The 20946-nt window shown below is 53.6% G+C and overlaps 4 protein-coding genes across 11 annotated transcripts; 3 read left to right on the forward strand and 1 right to left on the reverse strand.

Moving 5' to 3' along the window:
- The first annotated feature begins 97 nt into the window (after positions 1-97).
- psen2 (presenilin 2) lies at positions 98-4113 on the forward strand. Of its 4 annotated transcripts, XM_088372631.1 has the most exons (12): positions 223-303; positions 1164-1248; positions 1383-1517; positions 1652-1794; positions 1879-2020; positions 2092-2159; positions 2720-2940; positions 3015-3113; positions 3352-3414; positions 3477-3530; positions 3612-3727; positions 3874-4113. In XM_088372631.1, exons 3-12 carry the CDS (start codon positions 1407-1409, stop codon positions 4027-4029), a joined length of 1173 nt encoding a protein of 390 aa, XP_088228757.1. In that variant the 5' UTR covers positions 223-303; positions 1164-1248; positions 1383-1406; the 3' UTR covers positions 4030-4113. The 4 variants fall into 4 exon arrangements, with proteins under 4 accessions (XP_088228759.1, XP_088228758.1, XP_088228757.1 ...); XM_088372633.1 differs by lacking the exon at positions 1164-1248 and having other exon boundaries at positions 98-235; XM_088372632.1 differs by lacking the exon at positions 1164-1248 and having other exon boundaries at positions 137-303.
- dpy30 (dpy-30 histone methyltransferase complex regulatory subunit) lies at positions 4109-5712 on the reverse strand. Its single transcript, XM_088372639.1, has 5 exons — positions 5608-5712; positions 5249-5286; positions 4709-4756; positions 4515-4642; positions 4109-4213 (listed from the first exon to the last, which is right to left on the reverse strand). The coding sequence occupies exons 1-5, from the start codon at positions 5615-5617 to the stop codon at positions 4141-4143; spliced, it is 297 nt and encodes a 98-aa protein (XP_088228765.1). The 5' UTR covers positions 5618-5712; the 3' UTR covers positions 4109-4140.
- On the forward strand, positions 4191-19051 carry LOC148400013 (mechanosensitive cation channel TMEM63B-like). Of its 5 annotated transcripts, none has more exons than XM_088372627.1 (27): positions 4191-4336; positions 4401-4808; positions 5867-6525; positions 7314-7586; positions 7669-7748; positions 9491-9529; positions 9759-9852; positions 10386-10423; positions 10487-10629; positions 10884-10946; positions 11663-11714; positions 11828-11936; positions 12023-12093; positions 12174-12254; positions 12396-12519; positions 12778-12911; positions 12989-13126; positions 13196-13349; positions 13491-13597; positions 13800-13886; positions 13984-14049; positions 14120-14282; positions 14665-14770; positions 14840-15007; positions 15464-15579; positions 15657-15740; positions 16153-19051. In XM_088372627.1, exons 4-27 carry the CDS (start codon positions 7395-7397, stop codon positions 16327-16329), a joined length of 2586 nt encoding a protein of 861 aa, XP_088228753.1. In that variant the 5' UTR covers positions 4191-4336; positions 4401-4808; positions 5867-6525; positions 7314-7394; the 3' UTR covers positions 16330-19051. The 5 variants fall into 5 exon arrangements, with proteins under 5 accessions (XP_088228753.1, XP_088228749.1, XP_088228750.1 ...); XM_088372623.1 differs by lacking the exon at positions 10884-10946 and having other exon boundaries at positions 5867-6030; positions 6342-6525; XM_088372624.1 differs by lacking the exon at positions 10884-10946 and having other exon boundaries at positions 16156-19051.
- Positions 19052-19607: 556 nt separating this feature from the next.
- On the forward strand, positions 19608-20938 carry pet117 (PET117 cytochrome c oxidase chaperone). Its single transcript, XM_088372638.1, has 2 exons — positions 19608-19786; positions 20792-20938. Exons 1-2 carry the CDS (start codon positions 19691-19693, stop codon positions 20918-20920), a joined length of 225 nt encoding a protein of 74 aa, XP_088228764.1. The 5' UTR covers positions 19608-19690; the 3' UTR covers positions 20921-20938.
- Positions 20939-20946: the final 8 nt, after the last annotated feature.

The raw sequence follows: 20946 nt of genomic DNA on the forward strand, positions 1-20946 counted from the left end.
AGAAGCGAGGAGACGTGACGTCACGACAATCACATGGCTTGTGATCAGCTGGCTGACTGATTGCTGGCTTCCAGGTTGCGACTTCCGGGTTGTGAGTACGCCGCGAGCGAGCGATGTGTGCGCACGCGCGTTGGTGCTTCGCTGAGAAGCGAGGAGACGTGACGTCACGACAATCACATGGCTTGTGATCAGCTGGCTGACTGATTGCTGGCTTCCAGGTTGCGACTTCCGGGTTGTGAGTACGCCGCTCGCTCCCCCGCTCGCTCGCTCGCTCGCTCGCGGCTTCTTTGCACAACAAATCAGGTAAAAAACTGACTGAGGTTAAACCGTTTTCAAAACAGCGTGCATGGCGTGGCGTGGCGAGGTCGCGTGGGGTAGTGAACGTGCGCGTCGTGTCGTGTTGCACGCGGCTCGCCAAGGGATGACTTCGGTTCTCGTACAACGAACTAGTGGCTTTTTACAACCAGAACAAAACCAGATATTTGAACCTTGTTTGTGAAAAACCTGTGCGTTTGCCGTCAAAGTTCACTTCAGTACGACTTGTCCCCCTACCTCAAGAGCCCATTTTCGTGCTTTAGAAAGGTACAGAAGCTCTCGATATAGTCCATGAAACGAATATCGGACTTCATGTACAGAACGAAACATTTTGGACAGAGCGATCTGATTTAACGTGCTTTACTCTTCTTGGCCACCGGGAGGCGCTACTGTGGACTATTGTGGAGATGACGTCGGTCCGGGTCGTACGTGTTGTTCTCTCGGGATTTGCTTGTTGCTTCACTGTCCGGTCCGGGAGAGCCCGCACCTAGTCGGCTTCAGAAGCATCTCTGCGGCAATGCACTAGGCCCAAAATTCCAATCGGGTGTGTCGGAGCGGGGATGCTCCTCAAAACGGGCAACCGGACTCAAAAAAGCGGACTCGGGCAACCCCGCTGCTCAAATGTCTGCGGTCCCCAACTGGGACAAAAGCGATTGTGCGCGTGTCAAGCGTCTCCCTCCGTCCGGGTGTTCTCCAAGCATGCCAGCGCGTGCGCGATTCTTTCTTTGAAACTGTTTTTTCAAAATGTGCATAAAAAAAGGAAAACCTCAACAGAAGAAGTTCCCTATCAGGGTGAAACTGGATTTTCTGCGACGTGTTTTTTAGTGTGTTTTTTTGTTTTCCAAAAGAGGGATATACTTTGAAATTTGAAAGGACTTCACATATCGAGAGGCTGAAATTGGCAGTGTTTCAGGACCTTTCAAATTCAACAAGGTGAGGAACGGCTGAACAAAATAGTTGGCTGCCGCATTCGCCGCCGACCAATGGCCCGCCGCGCCTCTCTCCCACGCGCTCTTACGATTGTTGACCTCCAGGGGGCCTCTCAAGTCAGACACTCGTGTTTTCAGGTGGAGTCGGTCGGGGCCGCGGCCATGAACGTCTCGGACAGCGAGGACAGCGCCTACACGGAGCGCACGGCGCTCGTCCAATCAGAGAATCCGGCGGTGCCGTCCTACCGACCGGACCGGCGCCCGTCCCAAAGGGTAAACATGGTTTTGCGTACATTTTCTGCAGAGCAGTCAACTGAGGCGGACGACGGACGGACGGCCGGACTGGGAAAGAAAGTTTGCCGCCATACACCAGGGCCACTAACGCGCCCCCCTGCCCCTTCCCACAGGCTGGCGATGACGAGGAGCTGAGCCTCAAGTACGGCGCCAAGCACGTCATCATGCTCTTTGTGCCCGTCACGCTGTGCATGCTGCTGGTGGTCGCCACCATCAAATCGGTGCACTTCTACAGCGACAAGACGGACCAGCAGCTGTGAGGCGCCGCCGCAGCAACCCCCCCCACCCCACCCCACCCCACCCCACCCCACATCACTAAGCCCGCCGCTCTGGCCTGCAGCATTTACACGCCATTCACGGAGAACACGTCGTCGGTGGGTCGGCGCCTCCTCAACTCTGTCCTGAATGCCGTCGTCATGAGCAGCGTCATTGTGGTCATGACCGTCTTCCTGGTCTTCTTGTACAAGTACCGCTGCTACAAGGTGCGCCCTCGCTCTCTCGCTCCTCTCCCCTTCAGACACGGCCGGTCGCCTCCATCTTTGCTCTTCTTCAGCTGATCCACGGCTGGCTCATCCTGTCTTCCCTCTTGCTGCTCTTCTGGTTCAGCTTCATGTACCTCAGGTGAGACGCTTGCGTGCCCGTTGAGAAGGTCCGTCGGCTGGCCTTACTTCCTTCCGCTTTGACGGCAGATGCGTGAATAGATTCCCCTCCGCGCCACCGGGGGGGGGCGTTGTTTTGTGGGAGCCACGTGCGCTCCTCCAGCTTGTTTTTCAAGCTTCCCAATTTCAGCGATCTGCAATCTCTGAGCCCTGACGACCGTTGGAATCGGGTGGGGCGGGTGAGAGAAAACGGGCGGGATAATTGGCTCTCTAGAACCCGAGTTGCCGACCAAACGGCCACCCAATGAAAATAGACAAAAGGAAGGCTTCTGTCAAGTGTTGACGGCAAATCCAAAATGTGTCATTGAATTGGCGCCTGGAATCCGCCCTGAGAATGGCATCCGAATGGTATGGCAACCTCCGCAACCAGACCCAAATGGAAGATTAAGGGCCTTCTGAAGTGAATTGGTTGGCAACCCAGCGAATTGAAAGCGGACACGGACGGCTGACGCGCTTCGCCCCTCTCCTCTCCTCTCCTCTGCTCTCCTCTGCTCTCCTCTGCTCTCCTCTCTCCTCGGCCAGCGAGGTGCTCAAGACGTACAACGTGGCCATGGACTACCCGACGGCTGGCGTGCTGATCTGGAACTTTGGTGCGGTGGGCATGACCTGCGTCCATTGGAAGGGTCCGCTGGCGCTGCAGCAGGCCTACTTGATCGTGGTCAGCGCGCTCATGGCGCTCGTCTTTGTCAAGTACCTGCCCGAGTGGTCGGCCTGGCTCATCCTGGCGTCCGTCTCCATCTACGGTGAGCGCTGGCTGGGTGGGCGGCGCCTTCTCACAGGACCTCCCTAACTCCCTCCCCGCCTCTCTCCCTGGCAGACTTGGTGGCCGTCCTAAGTCCAAAGGGTCCGCTGAGGATGCTGGTGGAAACGGCGCAGGAGCGCAATGAGCCCATCTTCCCCGCCCTCATCTACTCGTGTGAGTCGGACGGCCACATTTGCTGATAAGAAGAAGAAAAAAGAAAATCTTTGCATGACTTAAAATACGCTCCAAAGACCGGCCCTTTCTCTTCACTTGGGACTTTTCTTTCAACGTCTCGACAACCATCGGGACTTAGACTCGACTTAGACTGACCACCGCGCGTGGCCTCGTTTGTGACTTTATGGCGCCCGTTACGACGAGCCGCTGACGACAGCTGCTCTGTGTGCGTGCGCAGCCGCCATGGCGTGGACTGTGGCGACGGCGAGCCCCGAGGACGGCGAGCCGGGACGTGAGGCAGGTGAGGCCCGTCCGCTGGCCGCAAAGTGGCCCCGGTGGCTAAGCGTGCGCCGTGTGTGACAGATGAGGAGGCGGAGCCGAGCAGCGAGGGTGCGGCGGAAGATGAGCAGGAGGAGCGTGAGTGGCCTGACGCGTGACACTCCTCGGTCCATGCGTGTGAACGTGTGTGACGCGCGCTTGCGTGTCGTGCGGCGGCAGGTGGCGTGAAACTCGGCCTGGGCGACTTCATTTTCTACAGCGTCCTGGTGGGCAAAGCGGCGGCCAGCGGCGCCGATTGGAACACCACCGTGGCCTGCTTCGTCGCCATCTTGATCGTAAGCCCGTCGTTCGCAACCTACCTCCCTTGGACATAGACTGGAGAAAAGTTGGCGAGTGTGGCGTCAAATGGAGAGGACGGCCCGGTCGCATCGGGTGAAGGCCTTGCCGCTTAGGTGTGTGTGTGCGTGCGTGTGCGTTTCAGGGTCTGTGCGTGACGCTGTTGCTGCTGGCCATCTTCAAGAAAGCGCTGCCGGCGTTGCCCATCTCTATCGCCTTCGGCCTCATCTTCTACTTTGCCACCGACTCGCTCGTGCGACCTTTCATGGACGACCTGGCCGCGCACCACTTTTATATCTGACGGCAAGTCCGTCGGAGCGCACTTTGAGCCCCGGAAGCTTTTTCCCTTTCCCAATAAAAAAAGCAGCTCTCGCTACCACTTGAACTCAGGTGACCTTTTATTGGCAAAGCTTCAATTGCGCTCGTCAAACTGCGACTTGTTCTTGAGGAGGAAGGCTGCCAGGTACTCGATGGGGTTCAGCGGCCTGCGCGCAACACAAGCAACGGCCTCCCGGTTAGACAGCGGCAACCCGACTTACGAGATCATCTGCTCCCACGTCAAGTCCGCTTCTCGGTCGCAGCCTTGCTCAGGAAGCGGCCCAAACACGGTAAGCAGGGAAACAAACTCGCCCGCCCCCGTCTTAGTATCTTGAAATAATAATCCCTCGGCAGATTTGCAACGGGACAACGGCCGTTCGAGTCGTCTCCCGAAGCAAACGTGCCGACAAACTACCGAGTCGGTCGCTTTGGCCTCTTTGTCGGGCGGGGCTTTGCTCAACCTCTGACCTCTCCTTGGCCAGCACAGCCAGGCCTTGCAGTAGGATGGGCACCACCGTCTGGTCCAGGTAGGCTCGCGTGGGCAGCGCCTGCAGGTCCACCTTCTGCTTGCTCGTCTTCTCCTGCTCCAGCGTCCTCTGGCCAACGGCAAAGCATGTTGGCGATCCTCCGTCCGGCGGCAGTGGCGGGGAGGGACACCTTACCTGGATGCTATCCGTCAGGCCAAACTCTGCGTGGGGGTTTTCGGACACCTGCGCCGCAACAAAGTGACCGTCAACAATACTGGGCTTGCCGAAATTGAAGGTAAAAAGACATCAGCGCGACTGGTTACGACTCAATTGGTTGCACGCGGGCTCAAAAACAAACTACAAAAATAGCACATTTCTAGCCCGTGAGTTGCCGTTGTGCTGGGGAAAATGTACACTTTGGGAGAGTGGTCGTCTCCCAACCCAGAGCTTGGGGCTTCCATCCACACTGTCAAAGTGTCCTTGAGCAAGGCCCAGTTGCTCCCGAAAGAATGTCATCAGTAGGCGAACGAACGGGGAAGCAGTGCTTTGAGTGCGAAAAGCGCTTAACAATTTTTGACCATTTAGTTTTGAATCCCTATTGATGGGCTTTGCTGTAGAAATCAAGTGGGAAAAAAATTATATATTTTTACTCCACATATGCGAGCAATTAGGAAGGTACTAATGATAAGGTTAGTGATGATGATGATGATGATGATGATGATGAGGCGGACTTACGGTGGGATGCTCCATCGTGTGTTCCGCGTCGGTGTGCTCTGCGAAGACAATTGAGTTCATTTGCACAAGCTCAAATGATGTCTTTTGGTGATTTTTGCAATCCAAAGAAAAAGAGGAAATGTTGTTTATTCTAGCGAGGGAGAAAAAAGCCAAACTGGTGATATTCGTCTCGATTGAAAGCGCTCGTTCAGCCGGTTGCTTGGCGCTAGCAAGTTAGCTTAGTACTGGATCAGACGTTTTGTGGTTTATCGTGGCACTACACGAAAGAAGGAGAACGGAAGCTGCGGCAGCAACTTGCGCGAAATGGGCTTTTATTGTTATTATTCAACTTTACAAGACGAAATGAACAATGCACTCACCGTCCGCCATGTTTGTTTTGGGGAGTATCCGCTGCCGATTCGCTACTCAAACGGCGTCACTTCCAACAACTCTTTTGAGTATCGGGCTCATTTCCGGTCTGTGACCTTCAAAATGCACGCTTTTGCACATCAGATTGAAATAGATAAATAAATAATATAGAATATAATAATATAAATAACGTAAAGTAAGATACAAGAACTAAAAAAAAGGAGATAAGTTCGTTGCAATTGTATACACCCTCTTGTAACTGTGCCACAGGGAAGTCATCTTTGTTCAAGGTCCTCGACTCCACGTCAAGTGGAGCCAATATGTGCAGAAACTGGACGTCCCTCCAAAATGGATGAAACGTGTCAAGGGAGTCTGCTTGGAGGCCGGCAGCAACACGGAAAGAGATCCTGGAATTTCCTGGTAACTCTCGACTGGTAAATACATGCGATAACAATCAACAGTATTCTTGGCTCTGAGCTAGGCTGGCAGAAATCGTTTGCCTACAAAGAGTAGAACATTGCCCAATGTCGCGGGCATCCGTCCATCCGTCCGAGTGGCCCACTGGCTGAGCTTTTATTGTGAAGGCGCGCTTTGGCGGCCCCTGTCGACGGCTGCGTGCATTGCCGCGTGTCCTCCGCAGCGGCATCAGCATCGGCGGCGGCGGCGGACGAGACGAGCTGAGCTGAGCTGAGCTGAGTCCGGCTGAGCTGCCACACTGGCCCGCTCGGCTTCTCTTTCGTTTTAGCACCACCTCACCCGCCCGCCCCAACAGCAGGAAAGCAGGGGAAGAGGAGCAAGAGGACCGACCGGCAGGTGCGCTCGCCCGCTTGCGATGGCGATAGCGTCGGCGCTGCGGCACGACGACTCGGCGACGCTCGGCGCTACTGCGTGAGGATTTCAGGCCACGCAACGCCACTTCCGGTGCCCAGGTGAGGCCTGCACGCAAACGCGGCCCGAAAGGCCGCGCGCGCGTCGTTCTTTGTTTTATCCGCCGCCGCCACCGCAGCGCGCGCGGAATGGCCTGATGGATTGGGGAATTGTGTGTGCGTGTGTGTGGGTGAGGAGGGGGGGGGGGCTCTCTTACGCAACACACGCAGAGCACAACGAGCCACCGATGTGCCAGTTCGGGTTCTCTTGGGCGGGTTCGGCTTGTCTCGCCTCGCCGTGCGGGAATGATGTCATGTGATGACGTCACACCGCGAGATGAGCCCTCCGTTCTATGCGGACGTGAGCAAAACCGAGAAAGTGTTAGCAAGCCAACAACAGGTTAGGATTGGCGGAAGGCTCAAATTGCTAGCAGAAAAATCACCTTTATTGACGGTCTTTTGGACAAAAGTCAAACATGTTAATCATATCCACAAATTATAAGGTTCGCACGTCCGCCTTGCAGTTCAAACGTGCACGGCTCGATTCCGGTTCAGGCCCTCTTGTGTGGAGTTTGCGTGTTCTCCCCGTGCCTGCGTGGGTTACCTCCAGGTACTCTGGTTTCCTCCCACATTTCAAAAACACGGCCGGGAGCCAGCTGCTTTCAAATGACTACTTGTAGTCATTGTCCGCAATGACGCCGAAAGTCTCGGGAAAACCGCGCTCAAATCCCAGATGCGTTCTGATTTTCCTTTCCTCACCGGTAGCGAGCGTCAGCCCACCGAAACTGAATTGTGCCTCGCGCTGTCCTGTGGTCAATACTCACCACCGGGGGCGCTGGGCTCCTTTTCAGGGGGGTCGACCCGGCCCACGCCATCGACGCCCGCCGACCGGGCTCCCCGCGCAGGTCGAGGGCAAAGATGCGACGCTGAGCATGCTGGCGGTGCTGATCGTTGCCATGGCGACCGCGGGCGGCGCCCGGGCCTGCGGCGCCCGGGACAACTGCTCGGCCGATGGCGGCTCCAAAGAGTACTGCTACTCGGCCCGCATCCGCAGCACCGTGCTGCAGGGTCTGCCCTTCGGCGGCGTGCCCACCGTGCTGGCGCTGGACTTCATGTGCTTCCTGGTGAGGCCGCCCCCGTCCCGCCGCAAGTAGCGGCAAGTGCGGACCTAACCAGCAGGCTTCTTCTCCTCCCTCCCTCCCGCAGGTCTTGCTTTTCGTCTTTTCCATCTTACGAAAGGTGGCGTGGGACTACGGACGCCTGGCGCTGGTCACCGACGCCGACAGGTGAGTGATGCGGAAGCGAACCCGGCCGTCGGCAAAGCGGCGAAGGCTCACAAACGCTTGCCAGCGTGCGTAGCGAGCCCTGGCTTTTCCTCAAAGGTTGCAAAGACCCATTTCTTCTTTTTTTTTGTGTGAACAAAATTTCTTTGCGACCTCCTAGGAAGGCTGACCAAAAGCCCCGTTGGCAAGCCCTCGCTAGCTTTGGCCGCTGGCTTCAAAAGGGGTTAGAGACAGATGGCCAGCGATTGGCCGGGAAAAGGACTGTCCCCATCCGACCTTTTCAATTCCTATACCATCAACGTAGCGTTGGGCACCGACGTCGATCCGATACCGTATGGGCAGAAATGAGGCATGCGTTTATCTCTTGAGTGCGAAATGTTCAAAGCAACAAGGAACAATAGTCAGCAACGGCAGCTGGGAGAAAATAGGAAGCCTCCGTTCCTATTGTTAATGTCCTGAGCTTGTCCCGTCCCGTCCTGTGGGAGTTTGTCAGCTTAGAAAATGAATGGAGAAGCCAGAGAAGCACAGCGTCTTTCTTGATCCTTCCTGCTTGAATGAAACGGTTTCTGTCACACGCGTGCTGATCCAGACACTGGCGGATAAAAGAGCACGATCGGCGGCTGCTCCTACCTGAGATTTTATACTATGTTGAGCGGTATCATCCCATACTGTTTTTTTTTTTTTTTTTTTTTATGATATCAGATGGATATCTATATCAGTAGCGGATGGGGACAGCCCTAATGGCAATACGTTCTGGCGGTTCGTCTTGAGGTTCATCCAACGGGCCGGAACAGGCTCATGCAGTTGAGCCCTTTTCCCGTAGAAGGCGTCCTAGTCCAAAAAATGAACCTCTGATCCAACTGCTCATTGAAGCTCCCTTACTAAGTCTCATAAGTGTTTTGTGGTTAACTTTTGTGTTTTTTTTTTTTTTTTTAATTGATTTGTTAGTTGTTTTTGTTGCGACTTGGTCCACCCTTGCCTGATGCGTGCTTATCTTGGTATGAACCTCACTTAGCTTTCTTTGGAAAGGGATCCATTCGTTTGGGTACGTTGCCGCCAGCCGCCGCCGCCGCTCCTCTCCTATTGGATGGCGATGCGTGTGCTCAGATAAAAAGCAAGCGCGGGCAGCAAAGCACGCACGGCTGGCCGTATGAAACTGCGCATTCATGGCATGTCTTTGCAACACCAATATTGCCCATTCAATTATCGACATGACGACATCTATCTATCTATCTATCTATCTATCTATCTATCTATCTATCTATCTATCTATCTATCTATCTATCTATCTATCTATCTATCTATCTATCTATCTATCTATCTATCTATCTATCTATCTATCTACGTATCTACGTATCTACCTATCTACGTATCTACGTATCTACGTATCTACGTATCTATTTATTTACTGTTAATGACGCAGCCCGATGAATCGACAGCTCGCCGACACATATGCGACTACAATCAATCAATGGCTCGGCCTGTCTGACGTGTTCTTGTACAAAGTGCAGTCAAACTCTTGGCCTTCAAACCTGTGGCAGGTGCACTTGTGATACTAAGTATGCCTCAACCCCACTTATTGGATGTAACGCTGCGTTTTCAACTTACTCGGCCATTTAAAGACGATTGCCGTTGCCACGTCAAGCCCTTTCAATGGTAAAGCTATTCCCAGACAGCCAGCATGCTAACAGCAGCGAAGATGCTAACCAATCTTCGTGCTTGTCCCCAACATGAAAACAATTCAGCCGAAGACGAGACAGGGATAACTATGAGCCGGTCCAAAGGTAACGTTTTGTGTGCGCCTGCGTGTGTCTGTGTGTGTATCGTTGACCTCGTGGTGTGCTAGCTAAAAAGCCAGTTAGCTTGAGGCGGCCCAAAGATGGCCACGTGCGGGAAGTGATGTCTTATTAGCTCCCGGTTTTTGTGGTTGCGCGAGAGCTAGCGCGTACGCTTGGGTGGTCGAGCAAAGCGCTAATGGCTAAGCGCTAACCCTCCCTTTGACTGTCTCCTCAGCGTGGCATCGGCGGCGATGCACTCGGATACGCCTGACCGCTACGAACGCCTCACGTCGGTCTCCAGCTCTGTTGACCTGGAGCAGCGCGACAACGTGAGCACCCTTCCTTCCTTCCTTCCTTCCTTCCTTCCTTCCTTCCTTCCTTCCTTCCTTCCTTCCTTCCTTCCTTCCTTCCTTCCTTCCTTCCTTCCTTCCTTCCTTCCTTCCTTCCTTCCTTCCTTCCTTCCTTCCTTCCTTCCTTCCTTCCCTCCCTCCTGGCTTCTCCCCTTTGCTCCTCTAGCATACTACACTGCCTTGACATATTCCGAACACGTAAGCATGCTTTGGTCTTAATCCACTAACCGCAGGGGATGCTAATGCTAATCCACTTAAACAGCGAGCAGGTCAGAGGTCGGACAAAGGGGGCCTCGGAGGCCCCGGCCACTCGGACACTCATTTCACTTTTTTGCCCCCCTTATTCGGGATTCCCCCCCAACCCCTCTCTCGGGGACATTTGATTCCCTCCTTATCGGCCGATCAGGGCAAACCGTCTAGTTGTCTAACAAGCGCGTGTTTTCAGACAAACAGCAAGTCAAAGTCGCTGAGCTGATTGTTTCTTTTTTGTTTTGTTTTTAACGCGCTCGCAGGGCTTCTGCTCGTGGCTGACGGCCATCTTCCGCATCAAGTGAGTTTCTGATCGGCAAGCGCTCCGTTGCGGTCGCGCGACTGACCTGGGCCATGGCGGCAGGGACGAGGAGATCCGGGAGAAATGCGGCGAGGACGCCGTGCACTACCTGTCCTTCCAGCGTCACATCATCGGCCTCCTGGTGGTGGTGGGCGTCCTGTCCGTCGGCATCGTGCTGCCTGTCAACTTCTCGGGCGACCTGCTGGGTGAGGCCCCAAAAGTACGGCCCGGGGGCCGCGGTCGGCCCGCCGGCGGTCTCTGACCGGCCCTCAAAGGACAAATACGCAAATGGCCGGCGTTGACAATTTGGTGCCGTTCAAAAAGAGTTTGCAATTGAAAGCTGATTGTTAATTGATAGAATCATTGAGGGCTCCGTCTAAGTCGCCTTTGATTGACATGTGCTGAAAATGACAAGCAGGAAGTGGACTGTGTGCGTGTGTGTGTGTGTGACGTTTTTTAGTTAGGATTATCAGCAAAGATTTGCTGCTAACCCAAGGAGCAGCCGGACCCCCATCCAAAGAAGGTAACAAACTAGTGTGTGTGTGTGTGTGTGTGTGTGTGTGTGTGTGTAGACGTGTGCATTTGTAGATGCGTCAATTGTAGACCCTTGAAGTTTTAGACATTGTGGCCCCGCCCACCGTCTGATAGAATTCAGTGCCTTTTGTTGTCCAGTGCACGTCAACAGTAAGAAAAGAAGAGAAATAGATTCTTTGGTCCACCTTGGGAGGCAAGTGGCCGGAGCCCGTCGCCCTGAAGTTCGGGCATGCCTACGGACAGAGAATAGTCGTGGAAGAGGCTCGGGTCAAGCGGAAGGAAGGAAGGAAGGAAGGAAGACAGGCGGGCAGGAAGACAGGCGGGCAGGAAGACAGGCGGGCAGGCAGGCAGGCGGCCGTGCTCCGGAGGGCCCAAAAAAAGCCAGACAAGGCCCTCAATTGCCCTTTCTGTTTGTCGCCTCGAAAGGTCAACAGGCCTCTGTTTGCAGAGTTCACGTTAGCGTCACGCCACCAAAACCACTTGCTCGGCGTGTCACTTGGTTCCTCTTCTTCTTGATTCTTCTTCTTGAAACGTGGCGGCGAGTCCGCTCCCATGTGTCGGCCTCGCCTTCGTGCGTCTTGTGTTTGTCTTCTTTCATTTGCGCGGGTCGGCGGTCGGAGACCACGCCGACTCGGAAGCTCGCCTGCGTTTACGTTCCGTCTTGATGATTTCTCTTTTCTTTTCTTCTTCTTATTTGTCTGTCAGAAAACAACGCCTACAGCTTTGGCCGCACTACGATAGCCAACCTAAAGTCCGGGTGAGTTTGCAACGCCCCCAGTCACGTGTCTGGCGAGTGGCTGCATTTTGAGCATCCAGAGTTGGCCTTGCCCCGCCCCGCGTGACGTGCCGACTTTTTGCTTGTGCCTTCAGGACCAACTTGTTGTGGCTGCACACCACATTCGCCTTCATGTACCTGTTGCTCACCGTCTACAGCATGCGACGCCACACGTCCAAGATGCACTACAAGGAGGATGACCTGGTGAGAACCGGCAGGCCGAGCCCTCGGCACGGCAAGCGCCCACGTGTGCGCTCACGCGCCCTCATGGCTCCTTTGGTGCCTGGCAGGTGAAACGCACCTTATTCATCAACGGCATCTCCAAATACGCCGAAGAGAGTCAGATCAAACAACACTTTGAGTAGGCGCCCGAAAGCCACCCACCCGCCTTTGCTTCAGTGTGACAGCCAGCGCCTGAGCCAGCCCCTCTGCTCTTCACAGGCAGGCGTATGAGAACTGCGCCGTTCTGGAGGCTCGGATCTGCTACAACGTGGCCAGGCTGATGTCTCTCAACGCCGAGAGGTGAGCGGCCGGCCGCGTGCTGGGATGGAGGCTGGCTGGCTGGCTGGCTGGCTGGCCGGCCGGCGGCGAATAGTTTGACTTGGCTTAGCTTAGCTTACCTTAGCTTAGCTGCATCACAAAGCCTTTGCTGTGGCGCCGCAGGAAGAAGACAGAGCGCAGCAAAAAGTTCTTTACCGACCTGATGGCCAAGGAGCACGTTCCCACCATGATCAACCCCAAACCTTGCGGACATCTCTGCTGCTGCGCCATCGCCGGCTGCGAAGAGGTCAGTCACCCTTCCTCATCCCCGCCAGACCGAGCTGAAGTGACACGAGACCACGCGTAAACTGCCCCAACTGCCGGTTGAAGGTCAACTACTCGAGAGCGACCTGACCTTCACCCGACGACTCGTAGGCCCGCGTAACCTCGACACTTTAGACTTTTGGACCTACAGACTCGCCGATTATCGGCTCATGGGACACCGATTTTGGACTGTAGGACCAGTCTTTGTGTGTGTGTGTGTGTGTGTGTGCTTTGGTGGCAGGAGGAGGCAGTCAGCTTCTACACCAAGAGGGAGGCTAAACTGAAGGAGGAGTATCGCAAGGAGAAGGAAAAGGTCCACACCAAACCTCTGGGCATGGCCTTCGTCACCTTCCAGAACGAGGCCACGACCGCCACGTAAGCCCCCACCCCGCTCACAGATGGGACGCAGCCAGACTGATCCGTCCCGCTGTCCCCTCCCGCTGTCCCGGCAGAATCCTGAAGGACTTCAACGCGTGTCAGGTTCAAGGTTGCCGCTGCCGCCAGGAGCCGCGATCCTCGCAGTTCAGTGAAGCGCTTCACGTGCACAACTGGAACGTGTCATACGCGCCCGATCCGCAAAACGTGCGCTGGTGCGTCCCATTTCGGGTTTGGGGTCTCGCCCGGTTCCGGCGGATGACGTTTTTGCGTGTGTCCCCAAGGGAGCACCTGTCGCTGGGCGGCATCTCCTGGTGGATCCGCTGCCTGGTCATCAATTGCATCCTGTTCCTGCTGCTCTTCTTCCTCACCACACCGGCCATCATCATCTCCACCATGGACAAGTTCAACGTCACCAAGCCAGTGGAGTACCTCAACGTGAGTGAGAGGAACAGCGCGAGCGAGCCCTGGCTAATGCTGGCTGCTGCCTGATGCCGGCTGCTGCCTCCTCCTCGTCCCGATGACCTCGAGGAGGAGGCAGCGTGGCTCCAAAGCTCCTAACTACTTGTGCCTCCTCAGAACCCCATCGTGACGCAGTTCTTCCCCACACTCCTCCTGTGGGCCTTTTCTGCCCTGCTACCAACCATCGTCTACTACTCGGCGTTCTTTGAGGCGCACTGGACGAGGTCTCGAGCGACGCCCTCGCACCTCTTGCCCAACGTCACACTGCCAACGCTTGTCCTTCGTCACCACTTCTAGTCCACAATTTTCTAATATTCAGACAATTTCATCACAAGGGGTGTATGTGTGTGTGTGCGTGTGTGCGTGTGTGCGTGTGTGCCTGTGTGCGTGCGCTTGTGTGTGTGTGTGTGTTTGTGCACCGAGCAGGTCTGGAGAAAACAGGACGACGATGCACAAGTGCTACACGTTCCTGATCTTTATGGTACTTCTGCTGCCCTCTCTTGGCCTGAGCAGGTACTGCTGCTGCTGCTGCTGCTGCTGCTTTGTTGTCTGTCACATCAATTGTTGCCAGGTATCACGTGTTTGACCTCCATCTCCAATCCCGTTTCAGCCTGGATGTCTTCTTCCGCTGGCTCTTTGACAAAAAGTTCTTGGCCGACGGCACCGTCCGCTTTGAGTGAGTCCGCCGGACTTTTCCTACATTTGCTTCACGGAGGAAAAGAGCTCAAGTGCGCGCCGTCCCTCAGGTGCGTGTTCCTGCCCGACAACGGCGCCTTCTTCGTCAACTACGTGATCGCGTCGGCCTTCATCGGGAACGCCATGGACCTGCTTCGTATCCCGGGTCTCCTCATGTACATGATTCGACTCTGCTTGGCGCCGTCAGCTGCGGACAGACGTAACGTCAAGAGGGTGAGCGCGCAGCAGGAACACACAACGATGGGGATCAACACAAGCCAGGTCCAGATGGCCAGATGCTGACCACGTGCTCACTCCATCCAAAGGAGCCTAAGCAGATTCATCCAATCGGGTCCAGAAAACCACATCCAGATAACTAGGTAGAGAGGACCGAGGCCAACTCCTGGCCAGGTTTAGCAAACCGGGTCCAAACAACCGTGTTAAACAAATGGTTCAATAAAACGGGCCCCGACCAGGTCCAGAAGTCCATTTTTGGACTAAGTCCAAGTTACCCCGAGACCTGAGCCCGGCCTTCCCACGGCAGCTGGCCTGGCTTGATGTTGTCCCGTGTTATTTTTCTCGGGCAATGGACCGACGTGATTTGCGCTTGTGTCAGCATCAAGCGTACGAGTTCCAGTTCGGGGCGGCGTACGCCTGGATCATGAACGTCTTCACCGTGGTCATGGCCTACAGCATCACCTGCCCCATCATCGTGCCCTTTGGTGAGTGCAGCGCACTGCTGGACGTGGTGGCAAAGGGACCAGCCTCACCCCGCCTCATGGGCCCCTCAGGTCTGATGTACATGCTGCTCAAGCACCTGGTGGACCGCTACAACATGTACTACGCGTACCTGCCGTCCAAGCTGGACAAGAAAATCCACTCTGGCGCCGTGACGCAGGTGGTGGCCGCGCCCATCCTTTGCCTCTTCTGGCTGCTCTTCTTCTCCACCATGCGGACAGGTAAGCCCCTCGCTCGCAACCAAAGAACAAAAGCAAATCTTTTTTTTCTAAAACAAAACAGACGCCAGAGCACTTTTCCATTTCTATCCTTGGGGTCGCCGTTCTATTCCATGCCCTGCTGCGTTGCGGGCTGAGCTTTGACCCAATCTCAAATTCAAGGTCACTCCTCCCAAATTGCTTCAATAAGTCGACTTTGACCCAATTTGATATTCAACTTGGCTTCAATAAGAAGTCAAAATGTGCAACTCATTCAAGCACAAGTCAAAAAAAAAAAAGTTCGCTCGTGTGCTGCCACCTGCTGGTGACTAAAACTGACATCGCAGTGCCCATGTGCTCAGCTTGCCGACGGTGATTTGAATGAATGATTTGCCCCCGCCACAACTTGGCATCAAAGCGATTGCCCTCCCTTCCTCCCAAATGTTGAAGCCGAGCTAACGTTGCTAAGTGCGCGCGCAGGTTTCGAGACACCCACGTCGGTCTTCACGCTTGCGGTTCTGGTGGTGACCATCGTGGTGTGCTTATCGCACGTCTGCTTCGGGCACTTCAAGTACCTCAGCGCTCACAACTACAAGGTCAGTCGCTCGCTCGCTCAGTCAGTCCACCCCGATCCCGTACGTCCGTCAGCTAACGGCGCTCTGTCGCAATACAGATCGACACCAAGGACTCGGACGCCGAAGTGGTGGAGAACGGCCGTCCGGCCCGCAGCGCTGCTTCCCCGCCGTCCAAATCGCAGGTGAGATTGGATTGAGCTCATCCTCGGGTGGTTGGGAAATGTTCCATTTCAATTCAATGAGTCATTGATCCAACTCTGACAATTTGTAAATTGATCGTGTATTTTCACGATGTTTCTTTCTGTTGTTTCCCAGAAAAACATTATTTGTGTTCCTTCTTTTTATTTTTTTTTTAATTGTCCGAAGGTAGTGCATGTATTTAAATTGGGCACTTTTTCGGAAAACGTGCGCAGTTAGTATGAGCCGTTTTCATGAACCAATTTCAAAAAGTGGATATCATGCAACTAAAAAGAAAAGAACAATTCATCCCAACCTATGATAACGCGATTACAATTAAAGACACGATATTTGAGCAGCACAAGGACGAGGTTAGTCACGTGGCTAACGTGAGTGACGCTTTGTGTGCCCTCGCAGCAGATGTACATCGCCCAGGTGCTCCAGGACCCCAACTCGGACGAGCCGGGCGGAGGGGGCGAGGAGGACCGGGCGTCGTCCCAAGACGACGACATGCTCAACGGCGGCAACAACATCAACGAGGCGGATTTCCACTCGGGGGAGGACAGTCTGATCGCAAACGAGGTCCGCCAGTAACTGGGGGTGGAGCTCCACGGAGGGGGCGGAGACAGTCCGCCGTCCTCGCCACCACGCGATGCTAGCGAGCGAGCGAGCTAACCTGCTCGCTCCCTAGCTAGCCGGCTAGCGCCACTGCGCTGGCGAGGCTCCGCCCCTTCCCAGCCTGAAGACTTGACCCTGACCGTTGCGGTGGGCATCATCCAACTGGAAGTGCGTCCCCTCACCTGGCCGCTCTTATCGCTCTCATCTGTGGCTTTTTTGTCCAAGCGGTTGTCACTCAGGAGTTCTCGGCACCTCCGCCGCTTGCGGCTCGTCTGGAACGAGTCGTGGGACCTCCCGACGGCGACCGCACCTTCAAATGTCACGTGACCACACGGCGGTGTCGGCACGCGCCGCCCTTTGCTACGACGGGACTCCAAACAACCGCTCGTGACTCACCGACATAACTCGCGACTCGGCTGCAATTGGATAGGGTGAGCCGTTCAAAGGTATCCGAGTCGCACGTCCCCGACAAAAACTCGTGGCAACTGGACTCTTCCGCTGACTTTGGATTGAATGGCGGTACCTCCCACTAGGCCCCGACGGCGACCGTACTGGGCGTGACTCACAATTTGTTGGTTACGGGTCATTGGCCTGAAAGGGGGGGCTAAAGTGTAGACTCTCCAGGACGAGTCGCGACGCAAACGTGTGCGAGTTGCACATGAAACCTCTGAGTAGTTTGAATGCTTCACGACTGAACTCTTCCCATGACTCTGTCCTTGTTGTTTTCACATACGCTAGCGGGTGTTGCGAGCTAATGCACGCGTGCTAATGCCCTTAAGTGAAGAGATTTTTGGGGGCTTCTTCGTCTGCCAGCTTCTGTGTTGAGTGCATGGGAGGCTTCGCCTGTTAGCCTAGCTTAGCTCTGAGAATAGGTTAGCACATAGCACGCCCAGCGTGGTTTAGTTTCATTCGCCATACATTGGAGTGACAGCAGTCGGTGGCGCGCTTTTATCAGATCGCTACGTATGACACAAATGGGTTCAGCAAAATGTCTGGCTTGTGCGCACTAGCCTAAAGCTAGCATGTCTATAAAGCTTCTGGAGACATCTTCAATGCTAAGGTGGAATACAATTTAAAATTTGTTGTTTTTAATCCGACGTTCTGCGCTATGCTAAGCTAGGCTAACTGCACTTTGACAGCTGTTCACTGGCGCTGATATTTATGTATTTTTTAAACTTATTTATGTTTGTCTTCCGTTTGGTGTGAACACTGAATTTGAACATATTTTATGAGCTGGCGCATCGTCTTATGTTTGCAAAACTAACAAACGTTTGACTCAAAAAGCCGCCGAGTCGTTTGACAACGATTGAAGTCTCAGGGGTGCCCCCCCGGGGTGCCCCCCCCTCCTCCCCCTTAATATATTGTTTACATTGCATTTTTCGTTTTTGCGCGCGCGCGCGTGTGTGTGCACGCACAGAGCTGAGCGATGAAAGCTGTTGGAGCTCTGGTCTTTGTGGCTCCACGCTGGAGACTTTGACTGCTGCGTGCTGTGTCCGTTCGTTCACGTGGTCTCCTCTGATTGACATTCAAAGGTGTGCCCTCATTGGACACTCGTCTCGGATAGCGGCTGCTGTTTGCCCCTTGACAAGACCCTAAGCCTCGGACAAAAGAAGCCCCCACGGAAAGCCCCCGATGACCACTCTCTTGTGCAACCACGACCGCATCCTCGCATCGGGGCCGACAGCTAATGTTACTTTGGAACGTGTGAACCGAAAGAGCAGGGGTGCAACAATCTGTGGACGGATCAACAACTAATTCATGATCAAATGAATGGCCTCCTATTTTGATCATCAGTTTACAGCGATGGTAAAGAGAGTAATAACCCTGCCACAGTTTGGCTTGAGCCGCAGGTGTTTCGACATAGCTAGCGCTGGAGCAAAGTGCAGCTTTTCTGTGAAGCTCCTGCCGCTCGAGCCAAACTGAGGCCTGACGGGTTTTGACTTTCTGGACCTGGATTTGCCATCGCTGATCCCATTGTTGAGTTTCGAACGATCCAAGTCCGTGACATTTCAGCCTCTCGTCAGTCAATACTGACTGATTTCTGTCAGACTTGGTGTCTGAATCGAAAGAAGACAACAGTCTTTAAATTGCAAAGAACTCAAAGAAAACCACAATCAGTATTTTGGCAGGTTGAAGGTAATGGAGTAAACCACAAACAGAGTCATCATGGTCCGTTGATGTTTGTGCACTTTTCTATTTGAAATCATGACCCGCGTTGGAATAGAGGGATGCGCGTTACTATAATTTGACCGCCACGGATGAATCATTCATGAAAACTTTGTAGTGGCTGACTTGTTTTAGAGGGCTTCCCCCTTGTTCTTTGGGTGGTTCCAAGAAAAGAAATGTGAAAAGATGAGATCAACACCCGCCAAGGTCACAACAGGAAATGCAAAACGTTCAAGTGTGACGACTCGAGGCCAAAGCATTACGTTTGTTTTGATTTGGATTAGCTTTTGCTCCTCTGGCGGGGATTTTGAGCAGGAAAGGGAAGGGCTGCCGGCCGCGAGTCGTGTCCAATAAAGCCCGTCCAAACGTCGCCGCGAATGTGCGCACATAAAGAGTGTCCAAGTGCGCCGTTTGTCGACAATGCGGCGCCAACATCTTGATTTGTGTTCTTGCTGTGAGTGAGCCTTTTTATTTTCTCCCGTATGCTACTTATTTATGTCAACTGGTCAATAAAACTTCTCATCAAGCGTCAGCGTGGACGTGCCGTGATTGCAGGTCGTGTCCGTCTGTCTGATCCGTGACCTGCTGGAGCTCCTCTTACTGCTCCCGCATGGTCGCGGGCCATCTGACAGGCTTTGCAATCTCCAAGTGGAAGTCAAAGTCGTGTTCAAGACTTTGCGCGAGCTGGCACGTCTCGAATATGTGCCCTCCTCTTCCATCCGTCTGGAGGAAGTGTTGCCGTCTACATGGAACGGGAGCGAGCCATCACCCGTCGATCATGCCCTTCCTCGTCTCTGTATGTCTGTCTCCAAAATAATGATTGTGTATTTCTTTTTGAACTGGTATATTCGTATTTTTTCCTCCCTTTCATTCACCTACTTGTTCAAGCCCACCCCGCCCCACTATCCTTTTTGTCAAAAACGACTTTTTAGATATCTTATTTTGACGGGTTTGGTGAGAAGAATATATGTCAAGTTGTAAAAGTTATGATGGGACGGTTGTTGCTGTCGTTCACATTCCAACACAGCAGGTGGCGGTAATGCTCCTTGAAGATGCTGCCCCTCGTTGTAAAACAAAACGAAGAAGACGAAAAAGAAGAAGACGCAGCAGAAGAACAAGAAGCCGCTCGAAAGTGGCAGCAACGATCATCCAGCAAGCTAATGCTAACGTGATGTCTACGACCTCCAAAGCGGTTCTGGGACTTTCTGTGCTTGTAACTGTGAGCACCGTGGCTGCGGTCCACCTCAAGCAGGCCTGGGACAGACAGGTGAGCTCAAGCCAGCCACAGCAACGAAGAGTGCATTTTGAAAGACCAGCTAATATAGTTAGCTAGCTAGCTAGCTAGCTAGCTAGCAACGAGGTGAGGTTTTAGAAAGGGATGGGACTTTCGTTATGCTTTCAGTGCACTGATGTTTACGTGTGCTGCTACAAACAAAAATAATAACAGCAACTTTATTTATTTCATTGTTTTTATGTTTGTTTAGTTTGTTGCTACCACCATTTCTACTGAAGAGGGAGCAGCAGCAATGTGTACATACTCTTATTAGTTTTTACAAACTTGTATACTTTATCATATCAATCAATGTGTCAGTATTCTTATTACCTTATTCAAACATAGCTGCTCCATCAGAGCACAGACATGGCACACAGAGCTGATAACTTTTCCATTACACATAAGGCACAGCTCATTAACTTCATGACACATAGATAGTAAACATTCAGTACATCACAAGACATTCAGTTGATAACGGAACAAATGTCTGCCTTACGTTTTTCCCTTCTTTTCCCCTCCCTTCTCTTCCATATTCCTGCTTGCGGACACTATAAAGCAGGGGTGGGCAATTCCGGTCCTCGCGGGCCGGCCGGTGCTGTCCTGCATGTTTTATAGGTCTCCCTGCTGCAACACACCTGATTCAAACCATCAGGATTGTTATCCAGCTTCTGCAGACCTTGCGAATGATCTGACCATTTGAATCAGGTGTGTTGCAACAGGGTGACATCGAAAACATGCAGGACACCGGCCCTCGAGGACCGGAATTGCCCACCCTTGCTATAAATATAAAGCCTTCTGACCGGAACTATGACATTGTTGTTTCATCTGCTGAAGTGCATTGTGTACTGACTGCTGTAAAACAAGCCAAGATCTTGCAAATAAAGAACCAACTATTACTCCACATCTTTGTTTTCCTTGCTCATCGACAGACATCTTGAGCAAAAGGCAACACTACCTTGATGTGCTAACCCTAACCCCCTGTGACTCGTGTGTTTGCAGCGTCTCCACGAGGGCGTCCTGAGAGATTTGGAGCGAGTTGAGCGAAAGAAAGAGAACGTGCGGCTTCTGGAGGAGAACAGAAAGTTGAGCGCTCACCTGCGAGAGGAACGACGGGAGGTGCAGCGCTGATTCTTCTGGCCGGCCGGCTGGCCAGC

This window comes from Syngnathus floridae, chromosome 4 (assembly GCF_059516105.1).
Source record: "Syngnathus floridae isolate MCC-2025c chromosome 4, RoL_Sflo_1.0, whole genome shotgun sequence".
Taxonomy (NCBI): Eukaryota; Metazoa; Chordata; class Actinopteri; order Syngnathiformes; family Syngnathidae; genus Syngnathus; species Syngnathus floridae.

Bases quoted from the DNA above. Each gene is read 5' to 3' on its own strand.
- psen2 (XM_088372633.1), top strand. From the start codon at position 1,407: ATGAACGTCTCGGACAGCGAGGACAGCGCCTACACGGAGCGCACGGCG. The intron at 2,941-3,014 runs GTGAGCGCTGGC...TCTCCCTGGCAG, and splicing joins GGCGTCCGTCTCCATCTACG to ACTTGGTGGCCGTCCTAAGT. The intron at 3,531-3,611 runs GTGAGTGGCCTG...GTGCGGCGGCAG, and splicing joins GGAAGATGAGCAGGAGGAGC to GTGGCGTGAAACTCGGCCTG.
- dpy30 (XM_088372639.1), bottom strand. The intron at 4,757-5,248 runs GTAAGTCCGCCT...GTTGCGGCGCAG, and splicing joins ACACGATGGAGCATCCCACC to GTGTCCGAAAACCCCCACGC. The intron at 4,214-4,514 runs GTCAGAGGTTGA...TGTTGCGCGCAG, and splicing joins GCTGTGCTGGCCAAGGAGAG to GCCGCTGAACCCCATCGAGT.
- LOC148400013 (XM_088372627.1), top strand. From the start codon at position 7,395: ATGCTGGCGGTGCTGATCGTTGCCATGGCGACCGCGGGCGGCGCCCGG. The intron at 13,127-13,195 runs GTGCGTCCCATT...TGTGTCCCCAAG, and splicing joins GATCCGCAAAACGTGCGCTG to GGAGCACCTGTCGCTGGGCG. The intron at 14,771-14,839 runs GTGAGTGCAGCG...TGGGCCCCTCAG, and splicing joins CCCCATCATCGTGCCCTTTG to GTCTGATGTACATGCTGCTC.
- pet117 (XM_088372638.1), top strand. From the start codon at position 19,691: ATGTCTACGACCTCCAAAGCGGTTCTGGGACTTTCTGTGCTTGTAACT. The intron at 19,787-20,791 runs GTGAGCTCAAGC...GTGTGTTTGCAG, and splicing joins AGCAGGCCTGGGACAGACAG to CGTCTCCACGAGGGCGTCCT.